The 26,915-nt window shown below is 37.9% G+C and overlaps 1 protein-coding gene across 3 annotated transcripts in view; it reads right to left on the minus strand.

Annotated features, from left to right (window-relative positions):
- Window positions 1-26,915, minus strand: part of LAMA4 (laminin subunit alpha 4) — a 142,034-nt gene that overhangs the window by 99,874 nt on the left and 15,245 nt on the right. For all 3 annotated transcript variants that reach the window (XM_006187390.3, XM_032484720.1, XM_014561530.2), the window contains one exon: window positions 2,999-3,100. In XM_006187390.3, the coding sequence (XP_006187452.1) occupies window positions 2,999-3,100 (102 nt within the window). The remainder of the gene's footprint in view (window positions 1-2,998; window positions 3,101-26,915) is intronic.

The following is a 26,915-nucleotide window of genomic DNA, read 5'->3' on the forward strand; positions in this document are numbered from 1 at the left end:
AATGACAAAGCACCAGTTCTTTAGATGATCATGGTCTCTTCTTGGTTCTCTGTACCTAGCCTTTAGATCTGGGATAAAAGATGGATTATCAGTGACCAGGCATTCCTATCACCAGCCATCTGACAACTTCTAGCTGTTTCTACCCTTAATTCTCTTCTCATGTTTCCTTTGGGAGTTTACCTAGAGTCTACTATGTCCACTGGAGTTGCCTGGCCTTTGGGGCTCTGCCTAGTTGACTCCACTGAGAACTCTGCCCAATGCACTCCAGTTCTGATAAGACGCAAGGTGGCCCTTTAGAAAAACAACAAATACATATTGGATTTCATTAGTTAACCCACTTTTCACTTAGTCACCTTTCTGTATTTGAAGAGCTGGAATTCTTCTTGTGAGGAAATCTCTAAAATTTTTTAGTATGTCTAAAATGGTAGCATAACTTTGTCTACTCTACATATTTTATTGTCAAATGTCTTAGTTTCTTGAAAACAGTCTGTAAAATGTAAGGTAAAATTGAAATTGAACATGGGAATGAAGAAGGAATTAGAAACACTGGGGGAGGACAAGACAGGCATTACAAACCTTTAAAATAAAACAAAATGAATAAAAGGAGGCCATTTGTTTTTGGTTGCTTATGGAAGATGGGGAAAATGAGTTAGGCCAGGCAAACTGTAAGAACTGACTGAAACTCTGGTGCCCACAGTGAACTGCAAGGAAGTGTTCAGGTGGAGCCGCCACATCTTCTCTGGCTCCCTGACAGCTGATAATGAACTGGGGCTACCAGGCAGGAGCTGAGAAACTGGCCCTGCTTGACCAGTAGGCCAGAGTAGGGAAACCAAAGGAAACAGAAAAATATGAGTTTGATTCCTGTGTGACATCATGACAATATATTAGCCAACTAAATGACAAAATATTCTTTCTGTATTGGCAAGCCTCTTCTGCTCCCTCACTTACATTTAAATACAAATTTCATTCTTTTTGTTTGTTTGTTTGTCTAAATTAAATTTATAAGAAAATACATGTTTAGCTCTTGGGGATGACTGTAGACGATTTTCACTTTGAATTTCATGTATAGTATTTATCTGTATTGTTTTGTTTTTCTACTTTAAGCATATATTACTTTAATCTGAGTAGAATGAGGTGGGGGAGCTACTTTTAGGATAAGTAAGATTCATTCTTTCTTTCATTCCTTCCTTCCTTCCTTCCTTCCTTCCTTCCTTCCTTCCTTCCTTCCTTCCTTCTTTCCTTCCTTCTTTCCTTCCTTCTTTTTCTTTCTTTTTAAATGTTCTGTCTTGGAACAAAGTGAATGCAAGAAGATTGGTAACTTTCCTGAATGTGCATATAAATGTTTACATCCTAGCCCATCTCCAAACTTTTATTAGGACTTCTTTTGCCCCAGAAGTTATGTAGGAATCACGTGATAACTGTCTTCTTCATACGCTCAAGTCCATGTCAAAGATAAAACCATGATAGCTCCTATTCTGACAAGGTCACTATAAAGAGTGGCTTTGTCATAGCTCTCCACAGGCACTAACAGGAAGGACATTTTTCCCCCTTTAATTATTTCAGTCTTCCTTCTTACCAACTGCCTAACAGCAGCTGATGGGCGGGCCAGTCCCTACTGTTTTATATTCAAATAAACTAGATAATAAAGAGCCTTTAATTGGTCAAATTATCAGAGATGTACATTATTAGTTCAAATGCATCCATGGAATTTGCTTTTCAAATGTCACTGGGATTAGAATAACAGGAAACCGGAGATGGAAGCATTAGAAAGGGGTAGACTTTGGCAGCTGTGTGTGCCTACACTGCTACAGAGGACATCCTGGATGTAATGGTTATTTAAGAAGATGGGGGAAGGGAAAATAGAAACTTCAGGACTAAACAAACACTACAAAGAGTGTGCAACATTTGGTTTTTACCACTTAATTCTCTGTCCCTAGGAGAACAGCAACTGTTAGATTTAAAATAAGTCAAAATGTTCTAATTTGCATCTTAACATAATGCATGAGTAAAATAACACTTCCATGTACACACCTTAAAGAAAACTTATTATCAAAATTATCTCAATATGGATAATTATGCTAATTTTGAGGTAGACAGGTGTATTTAACTAAGTATTCTTGCAGTTTATGCAAAAATAAGCTTGCAGTTGTGAAAAGCCTCTTTTGCCTGTAGAACTATTAGAATCTACTGCTATGTAGCACAGCTCATGAAGGAAAACATGATCTTACAGCATAAATCTTTAAAAATGCTCTCTCTGACTTCTACTGATGTCACTTCTGGTAAATATTTCAATCTCCATTTTCATTAGGCTGTCAGTCCATCCAGTGAAAATGGGAAATATGTAGCAAGAACTTTTTGCTAAAAGGCTTCTCAGTCTCCTCATAAGTCTCTATCATATTTCACTGAAGAACAGTCTATTGGAGAATTCATTCCAGTTAAGGACAAAAAGGTCTCCGGGGGTTTGAACTCATAGTTACAAAGACCACAGTGCCAAAGCTTTCGTTTTTATTAGCTATTTGGTTCAAGCCTTTTTTTTTTTTTTTTTTTTTTTTTTTTTACAAATTTTGATCTACAGACCTATCTTAGACTGTAAAGTAGCCTATGAAACAATTGTTTTATTCTCCTGGTTTATGTGGAGTAAAGCCAAACATATGGCAAACTACACTGTTACAGAGGAATTTGGATGGATGATTTCCCCCTCTGTGTATTATTTTCAAGCCCATCACCATTGGCCTATAGCAGGAAACCAGCTCCCTGGGGCGGTAGAACAGTTACCACCAGGGACACATGCACATTCAGACACACACCTTAATGGCCACTTAACAGTCATAAGCAGTTTATATGAGGTGCTTTACAGGAAAAAGTGAAGGGTAAAAAGAAAGCTCGATGAGCAGTTTGCTCCTACGTAGCTCAAACGTCCAGGAAGAATATATTATCCCTCTCTAACATGCAGAGACTCAATTAAATATGTGAAAAGAGACAGATGCCGTCGACTTACCACACAGAGTCCAGAGCCGTCCAAGCACTCGTTGGAATTACCATTACAGTCACAAGGCTGACATTCTCCCGACTGGGCAAAAAAGAATCCAGCATCGCATTTCTGAAACAGACGCAACAGAAGCATTTTTATTATTGAAAAGATCGATTTTGGCCATCTTTTTCTGGGAGGAGTCAGAGGGGATGATTAGTAAAGTATTTAAATATTTCTTTACATAACATACTAAAATGAACTACCAGTCAATGATGTATATCCAATTTTCTTTGTTACGTATCTTTTTTGCCTCGTCTTTCACTGCTTTTGGGTGGTTAGGGTTGGGGGTTGGGTCCCGCCAAGGTCAGAGGAGCAGCCGCAACCCCGCGTAACCTGCTCGCACGCGGAGCTCAATCACAGCTGGGAACCAATCTGGAGCCCAATCACAGACGGGAACCAATCGGGGGCCCAATCACAGACGAGAACAAATAGGTGCCCATTCCCGTGATGCACTGCGGCCCTCGGATTCCCCACAGCCGCCTGCGTGGCGCTGCCTCTCCTCTTTCTCACTGGCGTGCCGGGAACTTCTTTCCCTCAGGAGAATGGGAACACCTTTAATACCGTCCATCATTGTAAAGAGGAATAAGAAGATTTTAAATAACAGTGAAGGAGAAAGAAATAAATGCTTTCTTCCAATCCGAAACAAGACAAACCAAATCCAAGCGCGGCTGTTAGTCAGGGTGAGGCACAGCTGACACGCTCCCTGTAAGTAAAGACTATGGGTTCGGGAATTAGTGGTTTTGGCGGAGCAACTTAGAGATGTGTCTCTCAGAAACTTGAGCTCTTAAAAAGATTATCTTTTCAGATCAATCCTAAAAATTTAAAGGGAGGAGTAAGGAAGTGAATGAGCCCTTACACTTGTCGGGTCCTGTGTGGGTGCTGTTCCTATATTCCATTTATCCTCATAACTGTGAGAAACACATTATTTTCCTCCATGCTAGTGGCGAAATGATTACACGATTAAACCCAGAGGTGCTGTGGGTTGCAGGGATGTGAAACCATCGTGCAGTCGCTGAAGTGCCCTCCCCCAAATTCACTAGTATTCTAGTCGAGAAACTTCGTGTGATTGTTCTTGGTTTATGCAGTTGGGCTTATGGACATGTATTTTATGTTTATCTGGGCTGTTTTAATGAAGCAAAGCAGAAGTGCCATCATAGGTCTGGAAGGTCCACTCCTTGCCTATCAGAAAGATTTACATCTAAAGAATTCCAGACGGATAAGAATCTGGGTTGTTTCCACAAACTGACAAGAGTACGAGGTTTCACATCACACTCTCCCCCACCCTGACTCATTGTAGTTTGTACTGTCTTGGCTAGCAGGAAACTTTTCATTGTATCTGGCTGAAGTCCCTCTGACTCGTATGCAAACCTATTTCCTCTTGCTTTTCTCTCTGTAGAGAAAAGAATCACTAAGCACCATTCGCAGTATAAAAACACCGTAGTCCCCAAAGTAAGATGTAACATAGTTCACTTGGAGGAAATTTAATTGAGAATGACATTTGCGTATGAAGAAAAGGCGAAAAAATTCCATCTTTCCAAGTGAGAGAAAGTAAGGCTGAGAGGGGACCAATTTATAATTTATAATGGAGACTTTGTAGTTAATGGTGAGCCTTTTTCTCAGTTTCCACTAGGAAACAAAGGAGAGGGAAAGTTGCTAAAGTTGCAGCAGGCAGCACTGAATTCAGACCACCTAAATTTCACGTGTTTTTGACTTATGTTTCAAACATAAAAAAATAAATGTTTTCATTGTGATGTGGTACAAAGGAAAAAGAATTCACAGAAACAAGATTAAGAAAAAAGCACAAAACAGTAATTAATCTTACTGTGTGTCATATACTTTAAACTTCCCTGTTTTATTTAAAAATATATCCTGGTCCTAAGACAAAACATTGATTTAGTAACCCATGAATGTGTTGCATCCTGTAGTTTGACATTAGGAGGGTTTTAACTTAGGGGTAATGAATAAGAGTAGTGAGGGGCTGAGTATTAGTTATCTCAGGATCCTCTAAACCAGTGCTTTCCAAGTTCTCTAACTGACCAAGCTGCAGACATCTGATTTGGAGAGTTTCTGATTCAGCAGTTCTGACCGTGAAGCCAAGGAATCTGTATTTTTATAAAATAAATATTGTATTTTAAAAATGATTTAATTAATTAATTCTCCCCCGAGCCTTATTGAGATAAAACTGACGTGTAACGTTGTGCAAGTTTAAGTTGTACAACATGTTGATTTGATACACGTATATATTGCAAAATGGTTACCACTATAGTATTAGCTAACATCATCTCACATAATTACCATTTCTTTTTCGTGGTGAGAACATTTAAGATTTACTATCTTTGCAATTCTCAAGTATATAGTACAGTATTATTAGCTATAATCAAGAGTATCTAATATACAGCAATACATTAGTGTACATTAGATACCCAGAATTTGTTAATCTTATAACTGGAAGTTTTGTACCCTTTGACCAACCTCTCCCTTCCCACCCCCTGTGGCCACCATTCTGGCCTCTCTATGAGTTCCAATGAGTGGGGCATAAATTAGAAGAGAAGAGTGTAATTATGGTGGCAGGGAGTCTGGTAGTGATGGCTGAAAACAGTGCATGAAAAGATCCACTTGTATCATCAACTACACTAAGGACTTTCCTCTGGCCCAAGGAATCAGGTTTCAGTAAGCGTGTTTTAAATTGATATTAGCTCATGTCTTTTAGGCATTCTTGTAGCTCTTTCTTCGGAAGAAGACAAAGAAAATTAAGTTTTTCCCTGAATAAGTGCATCATTTTGAATAGACAGTGGCTAATCTCTTACATTCCTGAGACCCTGGCTAAATTAAGAGACTCATTTTTTAAAAATCAAAAATAAAATTGTCACAACATAGGAAAAATACCCCCAAAACCAACCAAAAATTGGGAAAATTTGTATTTTAGAATAGTTTTAGGTTTACTAAAAAATATTTAAGAAATCTGTATTTTTAAAAGCTCTACAAGTTTCTGATGTGAGATCAGGTTTGGAAGGATTGCTTCAAAGCACCTCTCACAGCACCTTGTACATGTTCATTGCTCAATGAATGCTTGTGATTTGAATGGTTTGGACCAGGATAGGAAATCTGAGGCATACATGCTGTTGGAAACGGATGGTTTATCCTGCTAATATACTCACTGCTCTCTGTGAGGACTGGATTTGGTCTCCAGTCTTTCTCAACACAGTCCAAGGAGCCACTGCCTAGACTGGACTGTGTACAAGATGAACTCTTTATGTTATGCCAAGTTTAGGAGGAGCCTTCACTCTGAGAATCTGTCATTATCCACTTATCCACTCCCCAGGTGAAGGCACTGACCTTGTGTGCAAGATGACTTGGCTCAGGTCTCTTATACTGTGGAAGGTGGGAAGAGAAGGGAGGCAGGGTTAGGTTGTGTGAAACAGTCATTTGGCCCCCTGCCAGGAGGACAAGGGGGTTGGAAGCCTGGCGGACTCCTTTCTTGCTGGGTTTTATACACCTGAAAGGATTATATTTTCTAATTCATCTATCTGAAAGGGAGGCACCATTTTAAAATTCACATAAAGGCACTGTATAGATGCATGGGAGCTTTGATGCCATTACTAGAGCCCATGCACTGGATACCTTGGACCTTTTGAGGTAGAACTTTAGGGGATTCCTTGGAATGGCAAATTGTTAAATGGTTTGAGAGAAGTTTGAGTGTCCTCAGAAGGGCTGTTTAAGGGTGTTACTTTTATGTAAAGACATTTCACTATTTTTTCCCAGAAAGTTCTATCAATTTTTACTGAATCTCTTCTTAAAATTCTATAGGAGCTAGCACAATTGACCTTTGTCATACTATTGAAATGTAGAATGAAAGCATAGCTATTTTTCAGTTTTGCTTCTGGTTAACAATCTTTTCTTTAAGTAATTCTAAGACCTGTGCTGTTTAGAGATCTGTGAAAGCTAAATAGTCGTCTCACAAAGAAAATAGTGTCTGCTTTCTTTTGGAATATTAACCAGAATTTATTAAACAAAGATGTTTATGTATATGTTTGTGTGTGTAAGCAAGAGAAGAAGTCTTACAATCAATTTTTAAATGCCACCCTAAACCCTCTTGCCCACACTGAACCATCTTGCCCACCTAAGACAATTGACCTAGGCAGACAACTGTATAAACACATGGGTGATTTAGAGAACACTTAGGAGATTTGTACCTTCTGGGATGGTGCCACAACCTTTTAAAAAATGGATAATAATAACAAGCATAATAATGACAATAATGATGATGGTGATAGTTGTAATATGGTTACTATTTACTGAAGGCCAATGTACCAAGTATTGTGATAAGTCCTTTATCAACATTGTGATATTTGCTCTTCACAACAACTCTGAATTAGGTATAACTACCTGCATTTTAGTATTGAACAAATTGAGGGTCAGAGAAGATTATAAATGTATCCGTTACATAGGTTTGTAAGAGGTTCACATTGATCCAAATTCAAAAGTAAGAAAGGAGGGAAGGAATGAAAGAAAGAAGAAAGGAAGAGAAAATTTATCTTAATTGACGTTTTAATTAGTTAAACATAAATATCTACCACGTTTAAGTCACTGCATTGGTCATGTTGTATAGTTCTCGCATTTTTTCCCACCATAGCCCTGTGAGGTAGGTTCTAGTACTTTGATTTTGTAGATGAGGTCTGTGTGGCTTACAGGGATTTTGTTACTCAGACCAAATAACACAGATAAGAAATGGTGGATCCTTTGTTTGATTCCCAAGTTTGAGCTCTTAACTATCTGGTATACCATTAATATATATTAACCAAACCTTTCTTGTTGGGCATTTAGATTATTTCCAATTTTTTCGCTGTTTTTATAAACAATCCAGAGCAGGCTGAAATTAATAAGGAAAAAAAAAGTAAAATCTCTCCTTTAAACCACAGAAAAAAAAAATTCTTAAAATACATGCTTAAAAATACATAAAGTTATTAGCATATGAAAACCATTGAATGGAAATACTTACTTTTGAAACAACTTATTTCAGTCACATTATCATTTTGATCAATTACTTTCCACGAAATCACTGTAGACCTTTTACATCCCTCCATTATTAAGCCACTGTGTTACTATAGCTTGCCTCCTGCCCTGATACTGAGATTGGATTAATCAATAACATTTACTTCTGCCTTTGAAGAATAAGAGTGAAAATTGCTATTTGCTTACTTTGTTACGATTACTATGATGTCTGGCCTGGAGTAAAAAAATCAATGTATGTATACTTGACTACTTTTATATGTATAGAAATTAGAACTAGGTGGAACCTAGGGGGAAATTAGTGTTGTATATCCATGTACCACTTATATTTAATGGGACTGGGAATGACACTATGTATATGTTGATATCCTTGCAGAAGGCACTATTTCCAGGGGTCCATCATATAATACAATATTAATTATTTCACTAAATATAATTATAATTAAGAATGTTTCTTAACAAAGAGGATAACATTTATACAGCTGATTGATAATTTTTGTCCTCATTCAAAGAAGTCCCCTTGAGAACACTAGACTTATACCAACAATACTATCATTGTATAGAACATGTTTTGCATTTTCTTAAAATTCTTAAATTGTGCTCTTTTGAAGTATAATCCAGTCTGCATCCTTTGAGTGTGGCAAACTTCTAAAAATCTCTTGGGAGTTATTAAATAAAGTGAGTATCAAGCTAAGTAATACCATTTAGTAATTCACAAAAATCTCACTGTTTTCCAAATATTGTCATAGAGGTGCCAGTTAATTGGCCACAAGCCATTACTTTTGCAGAGATACTGAATCTCTAGAACCTTCAGAATTTCTGTTAAAACATCCATTTGACTAAATAATTTGAATGCTGTAATAGCATTCTCTAGGAATGAATTAAATACAATAAAATTCCTTTACAAAGAGCATGTTCCATAGCCCTGGTGCCTATTCTAATAGGATTTGACCTGTAATTGGAATAGATCTTTGCATTTGGTCTTCAACCAAGATCTACAAACATTTTACAAATATCAACTCATCTTGCTTTCTGAATTAGACTTTTAGAATTTTGATTCATCAGTTTTTGCTTTAATTTACTAAGGCTTAATGTGGAAAGCTTTATAAAAAAAAACAAAACTCTGAATTGATTCACTTGTATCCAGAGTCATTGCTACCTTCTGAATTAGTATTCTTCAAATTTAACAGCATACATTCAATTATCTTTCTGCTTAGGTTTTTGTATGGGTATAATGAATCCACTTTTCTCTTGTTTCCAGGCAACAATGATTTCAGTTCTAATTTTAGTTTTAGTGAATTCCATTTTTTGTTTTAGTATATGAGCCACCTTGAAAATCAAGTTACCTTAAGACTGAATGTTATGCTCACTTAAATTAAATTAAATTGAAGCTTTGTGCCTTTACTCAGAGTCTCTGGGTCTTGCACAATGCTGACTTTCATCTGCTTAAATGGAGCAGAATTAAGAATCCCTTAGTATTTAGGGATCCTAAATATACAATAGTTCAGATTAATCTATTTAAAAGTATCAATTTAGCTTTTAGCCTTTGCTGGGGAGGAGTGACTCCTGAAAACATATGAATTCATTACATGGGTTGGCATCACTCAGTTTTTTTTTTTTCCTATGTCTGTAAAAATAGAAGATAATGTATCTAGGATAGAAAGCAGTCCCAAATTAAGCTATTGATAACTTTGGCTCTCTATTTTTTCATGTAGGGCTTAACATGTTCTGATTGTTCACATACAAAGCTATAATGAAAGTTCCAAAATAAGTTAAACACATTATGCAATCGGTTACAGTTAGCAAGAAGTTGGCTTCTTGATTGATTTTACTTGAATTTGGAGAGAATTATCCATGTATCCTCCCTTGGGTCTCTTTAAGCTCTTGTTTGCGTAATTGAAATTCCCCACATTTCAATAGGCGAAGTTAATTTTCAGATTTTGACAGTGATTTCACCATAGCTTGATTAGGAAAGTGGTTTCAGCATTCCTCAGGGGTTTATCCAGTTCAAAGGTATTTCTCCTTAGGATTGGCATAATAAAGCTAGGGTATCAGCTGAACACAAACTATGGTGCTGGTTTCTTCTAGTTGGCTCTTAGAGCTATCTTCGTGCTTATTGCTTAGGAGCTGTATCTGCCATGCCTTGGCAAGCTTGTGAAACACTCCAGCCCTCAATTTAATCACCAAATGAACTAGAGACAGTGATTTAGGTCCCAGGGAATTCTGAGGAACACAGCACTGCTATCTTGTCTACAGTTAAGCCAGGTCCTTTAATTTTGTAGAGTGGAGAGAGATTTATCATGGCATTTACGTTGCATTTACGTGGCTATTCCTTGGTACTCTTTTTGGGTCTTCTGGGTATTCTCTTGGGTGTGGAAACCAGTGTTCCACTCAAAGGTCTCAAATAACTGTTTCCAAACTCTGCACTTGATCAAATGCTTATTTGGACTTGTAGGTACCAACAGACTAAGGCTGTGATGAAGTACTTACCACATTTGGTAATAAATAGCTCTCTTTAGTAGTAAAACTAAAGAGATCAAACAAGAAAAGTTTAGAGCCCTAAAGCCATAAAGATTTTCCTTTTGAAATGTTAGATTGGAGGATGATTATGTTCATTACTACTGATGAAAATATCTTTGATTTTCTCCTTGAAAAGTTACTTAAAACACTTTTTAAGTTGCTCATTTATAGTAATGATTGCTACTTATAAAACATAATGGGACTTTAGCTGTGCCTTTTTTCCTTCAATTTTTCTTTCAAAAAAAATCTCCTGCTAAAATCAGGCTTTCTGCTCCAGGTCCTCCTCTCATTGCCTCATGTAACTGGCTTGTGCTTTTCACTCCTTGCCTTCCAAGCTATGGTTACACAACATAGCCTCTGCCAGATTTTTTTTTAATATATCTGAAAACTGACTCAGTTTTATTTAATTTACTGGGGCTAATGCCATGGACACATTTCCAAGAAAGGAAGAGATGCGAACCACAAGGGCTAGCCTTAAGAACAAGGAGAGAAAAATGACTTCAGGGTTACAGCATTTAGGGGATTTTGATGTAACTCCTTAACCACTTAGTAAGGATCAATGTTGTGAAATGACAGACATCTCTGTTCTCTTCAACTGATTTTTGTGAATAATGACTGCTAATACTTATTGTCAGACACCAGGCAATGAGCCAAGTGCTCTTTATAGACATTCCATTTTTGTTACTACCATTTAATAGCCCACAGGTTTGCAAATGTCTGCCTAAATTACCTTTACTTTTTACAAGAAGTTGGGAAGCTTAATTGTCTATAAAATGATGATGGCTTCTGTTCAGTGTGCCCAGGGAAGGCACCAGTGCTTTCTTGGACAGGTTCTCTGGTTGGAGTGTTCCATCAGTTTCCATTGCTAGTAGGTGTACCTGCTTCTGTGTTGAGTACTTCAGTGCTCCCTTCACCCTGGCCCACTCAGGATGCAAAGCAGAACGTGACCAGCAGGACCTGTCATTCTTTATGTTCTTCTTCATGAGTGTATGCATCACTGAAGAAATGCTGTGGTGAATAAGTAGGAAACAGAAATGCATTCCAAACCTCTGCTGTACCCATTTATTCTAAGGAGGTAATCTTTCCTCTTTCAATGAGAAAATGGAGGTCATTGGGTGAAAAATCTCATTCTCTCCCTCTTCTCCATCTCAAAATTCATCTTTGTCTTGACTCATGCTAATGACCTCTGCCCATCTCAGAGGAGGTAGTGCTCCTTCTCTTAGGAAAGACTAGCCCTCTATCCACATTCTGGGACCCACACACCTGTGGCCTGCAGGCCCTGTTCCATCACTGAGCCTCCTCATCCATGCCACTCATCTCTTTGTACCCACGGGGATGAGGAGGGGGAGAGTACAGTTAGGTGCTGAGTCCTGTGTTGAATGAGTGGTGACTTCTTCCTCTGGGTTCAGATTCTAAGAACACCTTCCCTCAGCTCTGTCCTTCGTTTTCCTCCAATCTTTCCCATCCAGACTTGGTGAGTGAGAACTCAATTACATGGGCTCTGTTTCCTTAATACCAGTTGGTGCCTCTATCTATCATCTGGCGTCTGCCTCCATTGTGCCACTAAAATTGCCCTGTTGACAAAGCTGTTGGGTGATGTCTTTGTGGCTTTGCTGTTCCAGTTTTACTTGTTCTTATTCCAGTACTTAACATTTTTGAAATTCCCTCCTTGACATTCTCTCTTTTCTCTCCAGGATAACTATCTATTTGGGTTTTTCTCCTGCCTATCTTTCTCAGTATTGGGATGGGGGATGTTGAAGGAAAGGAAGGTAGGTTGTTCCTCTTCCTCTACTGCCCCCACATTGTTGGTGTTCTCCAAGATAACTCTGTATCCCTCTTTTCTATCTACACATTTTTGCTGGGTGACGTCAACCTCTCTCACAGTTTCAACTTCCGTCTATATTCTGGTAGATCCCATCTCTCTCTACATATGTGTGATATCACTCTTTTATGCCACATTCTTGTTCTAATTGCTTGTTAGGCAAGTCCATCTCCAGTTTCCTACACATATGGAGTTAAATGCACTCCATACTAACTTTATTATATTCTCTCCCCAATCTATTTTTCTCCTTATATTTCAGTTAATAATTAAGATTATAGAACATAAAAGGGAAAAATAATGGATTAATACTTTTAAATCACATGAATGAATTTTATATTAATGTAGGTTTTGGAAAAGCTTCCAAAAGAGTGGACTCTGCAAGGATCAGAGAATGGTTTGCATATAGAATGACAAAGTTTAAGTACTCATGTTTTATCTCTTCTTTTTTTACAAATACTGTGCTATTGTTGTTTATTTCAAATATGGTTTAGTGGAGGTAGATGAAGTACCACAGAAGTTAAGAGTCTCAAGTTGGAAATGACCTTACACAATTCTGAACTGTTATAAATTTACTCTCTAAATGAATATATCTGTATTGGTGTGGACTGTAGGACTCGATGTTCTCCAGATTAATTTCTGTGTAGAATACAATGTTTATCAAAGGTTAAGCAATTGGAATGTGCTAATTTGAAGCTTATGTGTTTGTTATATTATTAAAACTCAACAGTTACCACAGCAACTACTTAGAACTTAGACAACAAAAGATTTTTCAGGGAGGAGAATTTTGTCATGGACATTGTTTAGAATTACTGGCACACGGTGATAATAAAAAGCAGACTGTGGTTTAGTAAGTTTTATTATTGTTTTAAAATTCTCTATACACAGTTGCATCCCTTACTGCCTCCAGCTGGGTGAGACTGATCCCACCTCCTGTCACCCTTTGTATACTGTTACCTCATAGAGCTTACACTCTTCCTCTGAGATATTTACCAAGATAACTCTTCCTCCTTGTTCCTAATACCACTGTTCAGTTCAGAATCTTGGCATTTCTCTCCTGAATTATTATGGTTACCTTCACTCTACTCTCTTGGTCACTGGGCTTTCTCCCTTCTTTATTACCATAATTAATTTTTTAAAAACCTTATAATGCTACTTTTCTGCTCCAGACCTCCCAATGGCTCTCCATTCATTGTGTACATGAGTAAGAAAAATTCCTTAGCATGACAAACAAGGCTCCTATTTCATAATACAACCCTAACTGTCTCTTCAGGTTCAACCTCGACTCCCTCTGCCCTAATTAAACTATGTATTTCCCTCTTCCCCCAATATACCATTCTTTTGACCATCTTGACTCTGCACATACTGTGTGAAGAGTCTTGGGGTCCCTTTCTCTCCTTTGTCACCTATGAATTCTTTCCTCAGTCTCAAGACATGGTTGTTTTTTGTGTTCACATGGCACTCCGCACACACCTCATTAGAGCACACAAAGTGTGCTATTACAATTTTTAATTTATATTTCAGCCTCCCTGGAATCACCATGAGCTCCTTGAGAATTTGATAGTTTCTTATTTATATTTGTATCTTTGTCGCCTATCAGAATGATTAACAAATAGCAAGTAGATGCTGAAAATATGTTAGCTGAAAAAATGCATTTGAATCTGTAAAGAATGAACCAAATGAGGGCAAATCATATAAAAACTTTAGACAGCAATTTGGCAAATGTCACAAGTGAAGATCACCAATCATGAGTGAATTTCTGAAAGATACTATGAAGGAAGAAAAACTGCTGCAGAATAGAAACAGTACAATACTTATATTGTATTTTAAAATATGCAAAGTAATTTTATGTTATACATAAAATTGTGTAGGGATACATGCATATTAAAAAGTGTAAGAAATAAATGGGAAAATGAGAAATCAGGCAATTTAAAGGGAAAGGAGAGGAGTGAAATTAAGGATATATGGGCTTCAACTATGTTGGCAATATTTTATTTCTTAAGCTACACGGTGGGATACAAACGCTCATGAAAGAAAGAGAGAGAGAGACAAAGAAAAACAAAATCCCACTTAGATTGGCTGGATATTGAATTTCCATGTCTAGACCTGGTGAGGTCTAAAACATCATCTCTAGGAAGTGACTAATGTGGTCTTGACAATAGGTTCAGATGCTTGTGTATAATTTCCCTAACTTCCTTGTTATTGAATTTATGTACCATTATGTACCATTATCATTATACACAGTTAAAAGAATAAGCAGGAGAATATTCCTTAATTTGTTCTTCCTTTGTTTTTCATCATACAGCTAGTAGCTGCCTCATGCCACATGGAAGCCTTTCACATGACTGTATATCTGTCTCAGTTAAAGCGTGTATCAGCTCCTACATTCGTCTAAAATTTTTAAATAACTACTTAATTTGATTTCCACTAGTTAATTTATTCTATCAGTAAAGCTACATGTCCTAGGCTACCTGTGCAATCTAGAGGATTTTTAGGGTGCTTATTTATTTTAGTTGGGACTTACTAATTTAAGGCAGAGGTAAAAGGTTCTCAAAGAGGGCACAGTACTCCCAGTTTCCAATTAACTAAAATGTTAAAATCCAAGTAAGAGAGTTTATAGGCTAGTTTTCTATAGGCTAGTGTTCTAAGTGTTCTAAGAGGGGAGTTGAAGTCCAGACTCCTCAGGGACCAAGACAGCTAATAGTGGAAGCCCCAGCCATCTCTGGCTTTTAATTGGCAGAACATGACAGAGTGACCCACAAGCTTAGGCTAAAAGTTGCCCTCTCCAGCTGGCCTGGATCTGAAAAGGGGGAATGGGAAAAGGTGTTGCAATGATTTAAACGAAATGAAGCTGAATTGTGAATTTAAGATTATGTTCATATAGTTTGCTGGTTTTGAGGGGTATAATCTCTTCTCCATTATTCTTTTACATGAAACTAAAATAACTTGTAAATTATAACAGCTGATTGCCTCACAGATGCTTTGAGAAAGGGTTCTCCCACAAGAAAGGAAATGGAAAAAGCCATGAATTTCCAAAGAGGTTGTCACTGATATAGTCAATGTCAGAGGCTCACGAGGAAACAGAATTCACTCTGGAGGATTCAAATGAAGGGAAGAAAGATGAGAAAATGGATGGGTAGTTTACAGAAGTGTGGGCAAGTTAAGGCAGCAAGGGATGGACAGGCAATGGGGTCAGGCCTACCACCCCTAGGGTGCAAGGAGCAAAGAAAGCTGTTATACCAACCCAGGAGAGGCCAGAGCTATGGAGGAGAGGCCACCATGGGAGCTACACGTTTGGGGAGTCACAGCTTCTGCTGAAGAGGCTGTGCTGAGGCAGAGAAGTAATAGTGCAGAACTGTCCCACCTCTCCCCTCTCCTTTCTAGCTCAGCAAGGCAGCCTGAGTGTGGAGTCTGCAGGGGTTAGCTTCTGGAGGCAGAGTAGCAAGTAGGCCTGCACAGCTAGCATCTGGGGGGATTGAAGGGGGCACGTGCGGAGTAATCAGCACACCCTCATTCCCAGGGGTGTGACAAGAGAAGGTATTCAAGCAACAATAGGAAATAATTGACCCACCAGCTCTTTATCTGGGATGATTCAAATGGTCAGCAGACAAGTGACATGACATCTGATTGACTTTTTTTTTTTCTCAGACAGACCTAGGCCAAGTCCTCTTTAAAATAATCAAGCTGCCTTTACCAAATCTTTGAAAGCTCATTAAAAAAATGTTAATTTACCAATAAGAATGGTTTTAAACCCTGAAACAGAAGCAAAGTCAGCTTTTGTTAGAAAATTATTAATGTGATACCAGTAATTACTGTGGCTGTGTGGACTGAGCCAGACTAGGCTAAAAGTTTAGGATTATCTATATCCAGCTCCTTTTTAATCACACCTTCCTTGCAGCCCTACTCCTTACTGTCTTTGTCAGTGGAGAATGGTGCATCTCCTTCATGTTTTTTGTCCCCTTAGAGAGCCCTGTTCCTCAGCGTTCCTCAGGCATAAACCTCTGAAAACAAGCAAAACCATAACCACACCCATGATCACCGCCAACATCTTGAACTCAACTTTACATTTCATATAAATTTAATCAACTCTTGGGAGATAACTTTTCTGGTTGAGTGGAAAGCTCTTTTTTAGCTATAATTATTCTAAACATTAATTTGGTGGTGACAGATATGTAAGTTGTCCCATTCGGGGCCACAGTCAGGAAAGAACATGAATATAAGTGCCTCTTACAGGACATATTTTTGGAATAGCTTGTAATGGACTGAAAACAGCTAGCAAATTGAATTTTATCCATCTGAAGATCGAAACTGCACCATCTAAAGATGGGTTGCACCTCACAAATCTGGACTCTTCTTTCATAGTTTATAACAATCTGGGAAGAGTGACATGTTTCCCCTGTTTAGTTGATGGAACATATTTTTAGGGATTCCAAATAGTTAAGAGTGTGTATTCAAAGGTGGGATCCCTTTCAAATAATCAATTTTGATAGGTTTCTCAATATAGTTGCAATCGGTTAATAACAAATCAAGGAAATTAAGAGCTATGAAATGGTTGGGGGAATTTTCTTTTCAAATATGTTGTCTCTCTCTTTTTTCCCTTATTCTTCCAACAGCTTACAATCCCCTCTCCCACCCCCTCCCCAGGAACACATACATTTAGGTAATTTTTCTTTAGAATTTGTGCCCCAAACTGTCAGAATATGATGAAAAGCTACTCTTTGGCATTGTAAGAAGTGCACACATGTGTATCCTTGTTCAGGTCCTCATTTGTTAACCATGCATCTGGCAGCCCTTCAGTTCAGTAAATATTTATTGAATGAATGAATCAATTTCTCCTCTAAATATGCTTGCATTGAGGTAACCCCCAACTTCTAGATCTTACCATTTTATCTCCTATGTGCACTGATGTGATGCACTGCAATCTATTCTTTACAGAAGCCATAATTCCCTATAGTTACATCCTCTGGAGACAACTTGGAGCAGTGAAAAGCATGAGATCTTGATTCCAGTTCCAGTTTTACTACTGGGTGATCTTGCCTGACTTATTTAATACTAGGTCTCAGTTTCCCTTTCTGAAAAAAATGGGAGTGATCACCATGTTATCACCTAGAGTGATTGTGAGGATCAACTAATATTGTGCATTTAAAGTCCAATGGAAGGGCATGGAAGGGGTTCAGTAGCTATTAGTTTCCTCCCTCCCTTTTGGATGTGTCTGTTCTAGGGTTATCTGTTTTAACTGGTGGCTCTTCAGTGAGCCATAACTCATTGTGGGACACAGTTTGGCAATGACACCTGAAGTTACTGGTCATTGTCTTTCTTCCTGAAAAGACTTAACTCCCTGAGACCAGAAATTGGATTTGTCTGATTTGTCACTGTATCCTCAGTGCCTTGCATAGCAGGTGCTTAATGAGCATGTATGGAATGTAGCTTGCCATTACAATATCACAGGATTCCAGAGCTGCCAAAGATCTTAGTGGTTCCCTAATCTAACCCCTCATTTAACATTTGGAAAACTGTAACCTAGAAAAGTAAGGGACTTACTTAAAGTCAGGTACATACAGCAAGTTGATGCCACTCTTAGTGCTCCTTCCACTAAGCCACACTTCTTGATGATAATGAAGGAAGGGATGTTAAGTATTGTGGGAATTGTGCTGAAGCTCATTCCTCTTCTGGGGCTGCAGACAGGCCCACACTTTTTACCTCTGCCTTTCACAGTCATATCTGGGGTAAAAATCAGTTCTGCTCATGGTTACCAGATTTATCAAGAATCTCATTAAAGTTATTCCATTAGTACTGTCTACCTTATTTCACAGGTGAGTGCCGTCATCATCAAAAGGTCTTAACTACCACTGTCCAGGCATGAGGGTGAAGGAGTGGTGTGGGTTGGGATGGAGAAGAGGGGGCAGGTGAGGGGCAAGAACACTTTTAAACCTTGCTCAGGTTTTCTCTGAGTGGGTGGCTCAGTTGAGATAGGAAACATTGCCCATCAGCCCTCTGTAATGACTAGATTTGGTATATGGCAATTATTTGTATCATTTAAATATAATAATTTACAGCTGGTGTTTCAATTTTTAACAGTTTCTATATAGTGCAGATATTCTGAAAAGCAAGTAATAGATTACTCATTAGAGAAGTCAACTCTTGTTAGAAGCTGGTTGTATGACATGTAGAAGCTGGTTCCTGACACCTCCCTTGTTCCATTTGAGGGATCTGACAGTGGGCCTTAGGAAAGGATGCTCCTTTGTGTAATACACACCAGTGCATGTGCAGGTGTTTCCCCTTATGAATAGGAAGCAGATGTCTGGTTAGGCAGAATATATGACAGCATGACATGGGTCTGGCCCATCTAACAGGAAAACTATGACCCATAAGTTGTATTAGTAAAATACCATCACTATAATTTTGACTCAGCCATGAAACCAACACCTTGATCCTTCAACACTGAGGGAGGCTAGCTCCCACAGAGAGTTTGTGACTGGCTCAAAACTTAAGATATAAAATGAACCTACACTGCCATTGATATATTTTATAAGACAACTTTTATGAGCCAAGTGACAGTGAGACTTTACCCCAAGTGTTCTTATTTGTAAAATGAGAGCAGTAGAATTTATTAAACAAATAGTTTACATCTCTACTATGTGTCAAGCACTTAAATGGCTCAGGAAAATGAATCTTCAGGCCACAACTGAAGTATTTCAGTGTGTTGGTCTGTTCAGAGACTCTGATGGCAAGGCCATTTTCATACAGTTCATGAATAATTATATATCAAATAAATATATTAAACATATAAATATATCAAACACCAACTGCTTACAGAACACAAGGCAAATGAGTTACCATCCTGAACATTTAGCTCCTCAATTTGGGGAGCTAATTAAAAAAACAACAGAAAGACTTTTCCAACAAATGGTAGATCTATACTAACAAAACTTTAACTATAATATCATGAACTGATCATAGTCTTTTATTTTTAGAACATGAATAATAGTCAAAGTTGGTACAGAATTTCTATCCTTTTCATGTTATTTGTTTGGGATTATTTCCTATGATTTTTCTCCCCACCTTCCCTCCCCTAAGATTTCATTTTGTGATTTTGGTAAAATACTATTTAATTTAAATCTTTATTTCATTCAATTTTACATTGATAAAAGGCATAAATGACCTGCACATTTTCCTTTTAGTAAAAATTCTGGAGGGTAGTTTCAGAATCACTTTGCAATCTGATTATCTGTTTGTAGCTTTAAAATTTTGCCCCCAAATTACTGTTGTGACCCAGATAGTTATTCTGTTAGAGCATGCTTATAAAAGTGAAGGTAAACTACACAAACAAAGTGAGAAGAAAATGACTGCAAAGGAGATGGCAGTGCCTGGAGTGCTACAGATCTATTCTCTGCACTGCCGTTTTAATGACAGCAAAATAATACACATTTATGAAAGGAAATGAATGAGGAAGGCTGAGAGTGTTTGATTTAAAGTAATTTTGTTATCTGTCATTTGAGGGGGAAAACTTGTGCTGATTTTAAAACAATACTTTAGTTACAGATGTTTCCAGACCCCTTCCCTGATCCAAGGAAACAAAATACCATTCAGCGACAAGCCCAGATTTAGAGATGGGGCTTGTTCCAACATAAACATTTCTTAGCTAGACCTTCTCCATGAAAGTGCATAGTCAATTTTTCCATATACAGTGGGAAAGACAAAGCTTTTAGCTTAAAAGGCATTCTCACCCACAAGGCAGAGCTCTTGGAATGAATAGCCTAGGGACACCATGGTTTGCTATTGATGTCAAGCCGAATGCCTATTTGTTCATCAGAAGTATACAGCAGGATTATGTCAGAATAGGCACATGCCACAAATAGAAAATTAGGCACAGTTTTGGCTTTCGTTATTTGATATGATCGTTTATTCGTTCTGTCTGTTTCATGTAGCACTGTTTACCCAAGGACCAGTTTAGGGTGTGGCACAAAGTAGGCATTCAACAAATAAGGAATGCATGAACTATTTTTTTTTTTTTGAGCAACTATTATACTATTATACTGGAGCAACTATTATACAGGCAATTTGGGAATCAGAAGATGAATCCAGGATGCTGCTGGCCTCCAGGAATTTAGTGGCGGCATTTAAGGTGTAGATGTAACTTATTATAATATATGGTAGAAAGTGCTAAGAATCATAACACAGAAGAGGTACAGAGGAATGATTAGAGAGTGAAAAGGGAAATTACTTTTAACATTGGGTGGAAGGCAGAGATCAAGAATGGGTCTTTGGAGGAGGTGGCATTTGTGCAAGGTTTTCTTGAGGGAAGAAAGCTGAAGCTGAAATATTGGGTAACATAGGGCAATTTTTAGTCACTCCCCTTAAGGCAGAGAGGCTCAAACTTATATTCCCTCTGATGTTTTATTGCTCAAAGCAGGCATCCGTCACCCCCGTAATCTACTTCAATAAAAGGCACCAGATGGACCGACCTTTTTTCTGCTTCTCCCAATCGTCTTTGGAAGGATTGGTTAATATCAGCAATTAAACTCATGTGACATCTTCAGCAACCTTCTGGATTACAGTATACTCACACGGAGTTACGACCCTCTCTCCACACATTGCATATAATTTTATAGGCATGCCCTAATGCCTGAACTAAGTGTTAGGTATGCCTAGAAGCCTCATTAATTCTTTGTGGTCACCAGGATCCCGTAGGGACTCTCACGTGGCTTAAACGTTAGGAATTTTGGAATTGACAGTAATTTCCAACTTATAATTTATCCATGGGGAGAATGTCATTCAACTGTAAAAAGAGAAAATTCTAATTTTATCCTCTTTTATTCTGCTATCTAATGCATTTTACCCAAAGTGAGATGAGCAAAAGGAGTGGTGACATAGATACTTGGTTGTGTGGTGCTCTCAATAGCTACAAGATTGATTCAACTGATTGAGAATCTCAATAATTAAAGCAAGAATCTAGTGCACTTGGTTTTTAGTACTCTACTGTCAATAACCCAGTCACTGAACAGCTGAAATAGAGCAAAAGTCTATCCTCTTTTAAAGCTTCAACTATTTTAGTTTTTTCTCCTTTTTTAAAATTTGTAAATTTCTTAGATAATTTGAACTAAGGTCAAAGGAAATCCATGCTTACTCATGACTTTGAGGAGAAAGCATATTTTCTAGATGAACATGAACTTATGTTAGCAGATTTAAAAAAGAGATTGTAATCAAAGGAAAATTGAAATAGTTTAGATAATCTGAGATGAAGATATAATGTCTTAAAACTAAAAGAAGGGTCCAACACTTGTTAGCTTTCAAAATAACTAACAGAAGAGCAGATAAAAAAGATGTTTCTGGAGAAAAACAACAACAACAAAATGCTTATTTCCACTGAACATTTTGATATATTGCAGGTCCAAAAACACAGGTCACAGGAAAAATGTGCTTCACCTGCCAAAATAATCACGAATATTCTTTGAGAATAGGAAGAGCCCAGCCCTTTAATAAAATCCAGAGATTTTAAGCACCTTACAAAGAATATTATCCTTTCCCCATAAATATTATTACTCTCATTTTACAAAGATATTTATATTTCCTTAAATACAGTATTACTTTCACCATACTGAGGGTCCTCCTCATATCAAAGACCAGGGAAGAGAACAAGGGATGATGGTGCCCACCATTTTGAAAATGAACCACTAAGTGGGCAGCAGATTGGAGCTATTCAGCTTCCCAAAGACCTTCCTATTTTGCTGACCACACGTGGGCTTCCCCAACCCCCTGAAATCTTCCTTATTTCTTAACCTCTATTAGACTCAGGGTACATCTAAGCAGCTGCTATTCCTGGGGCAGTCCCTGGAATTTACTAACTGTAGTTCTCTGGGGAATTCTAGATTGTGTTTGAGAAACAAGTATTATATATTTCCTTGCTGTTACAAGAGTAGAATGGCTTGGCTTTGAAATCAGCAGTGGAAAAGCTCCACAAAGAAAAATGGGGATGCCAAATCTCAGTACTGTTATAAAGCAGGTTGGGGCAGGGAACGACTGCCAGAGTAGATCACTTGGGTGCCAGCACACATTTCATTTTCTTCATTAATTTCTTATGTTGCAGTTGTTTTACTACATGATAAAGAAGTTTCTTAAAGTCATGTGGAAACCTGAATGATGACTGTGTGCAGGGGGAATAGCAGACATAATGTGGTCTGGGAACTTTTAAACTTAGTTCTTCAATTGTTTTAAAACAAAAGGGTTATTGTTCATTTTTGAAATAGATCTTTTTTTTTTTTCTTTCTTCCTTTTAAGATCCAGGATGTGTTGTTTATTTTTATATGACCATCAGAAAACTCTAGCAGGAAATTCTGAAATCTTACTGTACTTGAAAGCTTTCTTTTTAAGTATAGGTGCTGAAAGCATAGTTTAAGTGGGTCAATAGCCATATGGAGCCAAAACAAAAATCCTTGAAATGAAAGAAGAAGGATGAGTAATGTGGTTATAAATTAAATTCAAATTTGGGATAAATATAATGACCGAAAGGGCAAGAGAATTTTCATATTTTAGGAGTTAAATTTTCAGAGATACGGCACAGATGGTGACATAAGTCCTAACAAGAAGGTAAACATTGATATGCTCTTATCTGATCCAGCTTGTTTAACATCCCAACACAAAGATCATCAGGTGTTCCTTACCCCTGTTGTTTGTTCTAGTAATGGCATCCATGCTATGATTCAGTAGAACAAGAGGACTGCTCTAAGAGTCAGGAAACTTGGTTGGTTCCAGTTCTAGAAACCTGCTATGGGACCTTGAGGAAGTTCCTTAACTTCTGGCTCCTTCCTCTTTCGATGACATTAGTGACACGATGCTTTCTGGGGTCTTCCCATCCTAACAGTCTAGAATTCTGTAAAGTTTCCTGCTGTCCAGCTATGGTTCTATGCTATGAAACTTTAACCTCTCCATGTTTACATAAATTAGATAATAACCACTGACCTGCTTGGCTTGTAAAATGGTTGCAAGGAATAAAGGTGGAAATATGTAGGAAGCTTTGTAAATATTAAAATTGTTTTTCAACTGAGTTAGTACTCACTAGAATTTTTCAGTATTTTTCAGTTGTGAATAATATTTGTCCAATATCAATAGTTTTTTTAAAACCATTTTTTATTGAAGTATAGTTACTTTACCATGTTGTGTTAGTTTCAGGTGTACAGAAAAGTGATTCAGTTATACATATATATTCTTTTCAGATTCTTGTGTGTTATAGGTTATTATAAGATATTGAATATAGTTCCCTGTGCTATATAGTAGTTACTTGTTGTTTATCTATCTCATATATAGTAGTGTATATCTGCTAATCCCAAATTCCTAATTTGTCCCCCCAACCACTTTCCTCTTTGGTAACCATAAGTTTGTTTTCTATGTCTGTGAGTCTATTTCTGGTTTCTAAATAAGTTAATTTGTATCATTTTTTTAGATTCCATATATAAGTGACATCATACAATATTTGTCTTTCTCTATCTGACTTCACTTTAATATGATAATCCTTAGGTCCATCTGTGTTGCTGCAAATTGCATTATTTCATTCTTTCTTTAATGGCTGAGTAATATTCTGTTGAAGCTGTACTTTTTAAACTACAGGTTGAGCCATAGGCTTGCCTCTCCTCATGACTACAACAAAACCATAACTGATTGCTAAATAACCATCAGAAAAAAAGACTGGAACCTAGCAGAAAGGGTCTTCTTCAACTGGAAACTTAAAGAGGGAACCACAGCAGGACGGTAGGAAGGGTGTGCTCATGATATAATCAGGCCCCATACCCTGCAAGTGGGCGACCCATAAGCTGAAGAATAATTAAATCACCGAGGCCCTCCCACAGGAGTGACAGTTTTGAGCCCCATGTCAGGCTCCCCAGCCTGGGGTTCAGGCATTGGGAGGAGGAGACCCCAGGACATCTGGTTTTGAAAGCCAGTGGGGCTTAACTACAGGAGCCCCACGAGACTAGGTTAAACAGAGACTTCACTTTCTTGGGAAGTGTGCACAGAATCTCGAGTGTGCCAGGTCCGAGGGCAGAGGCAGTGATTTCATGGGAACCTGGGGTAGACCTGCCTGCTGGTTTTGAAGAGTCTCCTGCAGCCTACCCAGGGGACACAAAAGCTGGCAGACATTCCAGGAGTGTTCATCTACATGAGCTTTCCTGGAGGCTGACATCTTGATTAGATCATTAGCACCAAGACCTATCCCCACCCAATAGCCTGTAGGCTTGGGGCTGGGAAACCTCAGGCCAAACAACATACTGGATGGGAATGCAGCCCCACCCATCAGCAGACTTCCTGAGCCACAAAGGCCTCTAGATATGACCCTATCCACCAGAGATCCAGGACCAAGCTTCACCCAGCAGTGGGTAGGCACCAACTCCTCCTGCCAGGAAACCTGCATAAGCCTCTAGTCCAGCCTCATCCACCAGGAGGCAGATACCAGAAATAAGAAAACAACAATTTCAAAGCCTGTGAAAGGAATCCACAAACACAGGCCAGACTCTACACTGGGACCGGCTGTACCCTGGCCCTTGGGTGAGGAGTGTACTGCTGGGACACAAAGGACGTCTCCCACAGAGGGCCACTTCTCCAAGGTCAAAAAATGTAACTAACTTACCTAAAAATACAAATAGAAAGATAGACAATATGAGGCAGCAGAGGAATATCTGCTAGGCCAAGGCACAAGATAAAATCCCAGAAGAAATAAGTGATGAGGAGATAGGCAATTTGTCCGAGAAAAAATTTTAAGTAATGATGGTGAAGATGTTCAGAGAACTCAAGAGAAGTATAGAACTTAGAGCGAAGTTTTTAGCAAAGAGTTGGAAAATACAAAGAATACCCAAACAGAGTTGAAAAATAAAATCACTGAAATGAATAATACACTAGAAGGAACCAATAATAGACTACATGAGGCAGAAGAATAAATGGATCAGTGAGCTAGAAGACAGATTAGTGGAAATCACTACTGCAGAACAGAAAAAAAAAAAAGAATTAAAGAAATGAGGATAGTTTAAGAGAACTCTGACACAACTTGAAGCACATAATATTTGCATTATAGGGGCCCCAGAAAGAGAAGAGGGAGAGAAAGGACCTGATACAATTTTTGAAGAGATAATAACCAAAAACTTCCCCAGCTTGGGAAAGGAAACAGCCATCCAAGTCCAGGAAGCTCAGAGTTCCACACAGAATCAACCCAAAGAATAACACACCAAAGCACATAGTAATTAAATTGACAAAAATTAAGGATAAGAAGAAAACATAAAGTCAGCAAGAGAAAAGCAACAAATAACATACAAGGGAGCTCCCATAAAGTTATCAGCTGATTTTTCAGCAGAAACTCTACAGGCCAGAAAGGAGTGGCATGATACATTTAAAGTGATGAAAGGAGAAAACTTACAACCAAGAATACTCTATCCAGCAAGGCTCTCATTCAGATTTGATGAAGAAATCAAAAGCTTCACAGATAAACAAAAGCTAAAAGAATTCAGCACCACCAAACCAGCTTTACAACAAATGTTAAAGGAATTTGCCTAGTCATCAAACCATAAGAAAAGAGAACAAAAAGAAGAAAGAAAAGACCTACAAAAGACTGCTTGGGCAATTCAGTGTCATTTATGGTTCCATATAAATTTTGGAATTGTTTGTTCTGGTTCTGTGAAAAATGTTGTGAGTATTTTGACAGGGGTTGCATTGGATCTGCAGATTGCTTTGGGTAGTATGGCCATTTTGATAATGTTGATTCTTCCAATCCAAGAGCACAAGATATCTTTCTATTTCTTGTATCATCTTCAATTTCCTTCATCAATGTTTTACAGTTTTCCGAGTATAGGTAACCTCCTTGATTACGTTTATTTGTAGGTATTTTGTTTTTGATGCAATGGAAATGTTTATGCAGTTATAAAATTCTGATTTTTGAAGTGAAAAAAAAAAGTGAATGAAAGGCTGCAAATGGCAAAATATACTTTTTTTGTGGGTGAGTTGTGTTCCATTGCATATATGTGCTACATCTTCTTTATCCATTCATCTATTTATGTGCACTTAGGATGCCTCTGTATCTTGGCAATAATAAATAATGTTGCTGTTAATAACTGAGTGTATGTATCTTTTTGAATTAAAGTTTTTGTTTTTCTTGGATATATGCCCAGGAGTGGAACTGCTGGGCTATATGGTGGTTCTATTTTTAGGTCTTTGAGAAACCTCCATATTGTTTTCCACATCGGCTGCACCAGTTTGCATTCCCACCAACAGTGTACCGGGGTTCCCTTTACTCCACATCCTTGCCAACATTTGTTATTTGTGTTCTTTTTGATGAAGGCCATTCTGACAGGTGTGAGATGATGTCTCATTGTGATTTTGATTCACATTTTCCTGGTATTAGTGATGTTGAGCAACTTTTCATGTTCCTGTTGGCCATCTGCATTTCCTCTTTTGGAAAAATGTCTGTTCAGTTCTTCTGCCCATATTTTAAATGGGCTGTTTCTTTCTTTGCTTGCTTGCTTTTTAACTGAAGTAAATTGATTTAAAATGTTTTAG

Source organism: Camelus ferus, chromosome 8, assembly GCF_009834535.1.
Source record: "Camelus ferus isolate YT-003-E chromosome 8, BCGSAC_Cfer_1.0, whole genome shotgun sequence".
NCBI classification, from domain to species: Eukaryota; Metazoa; Chordata; class Mammalia; order Artiodactyla; family Camelidae; genus Camelus; species Camelus ferus.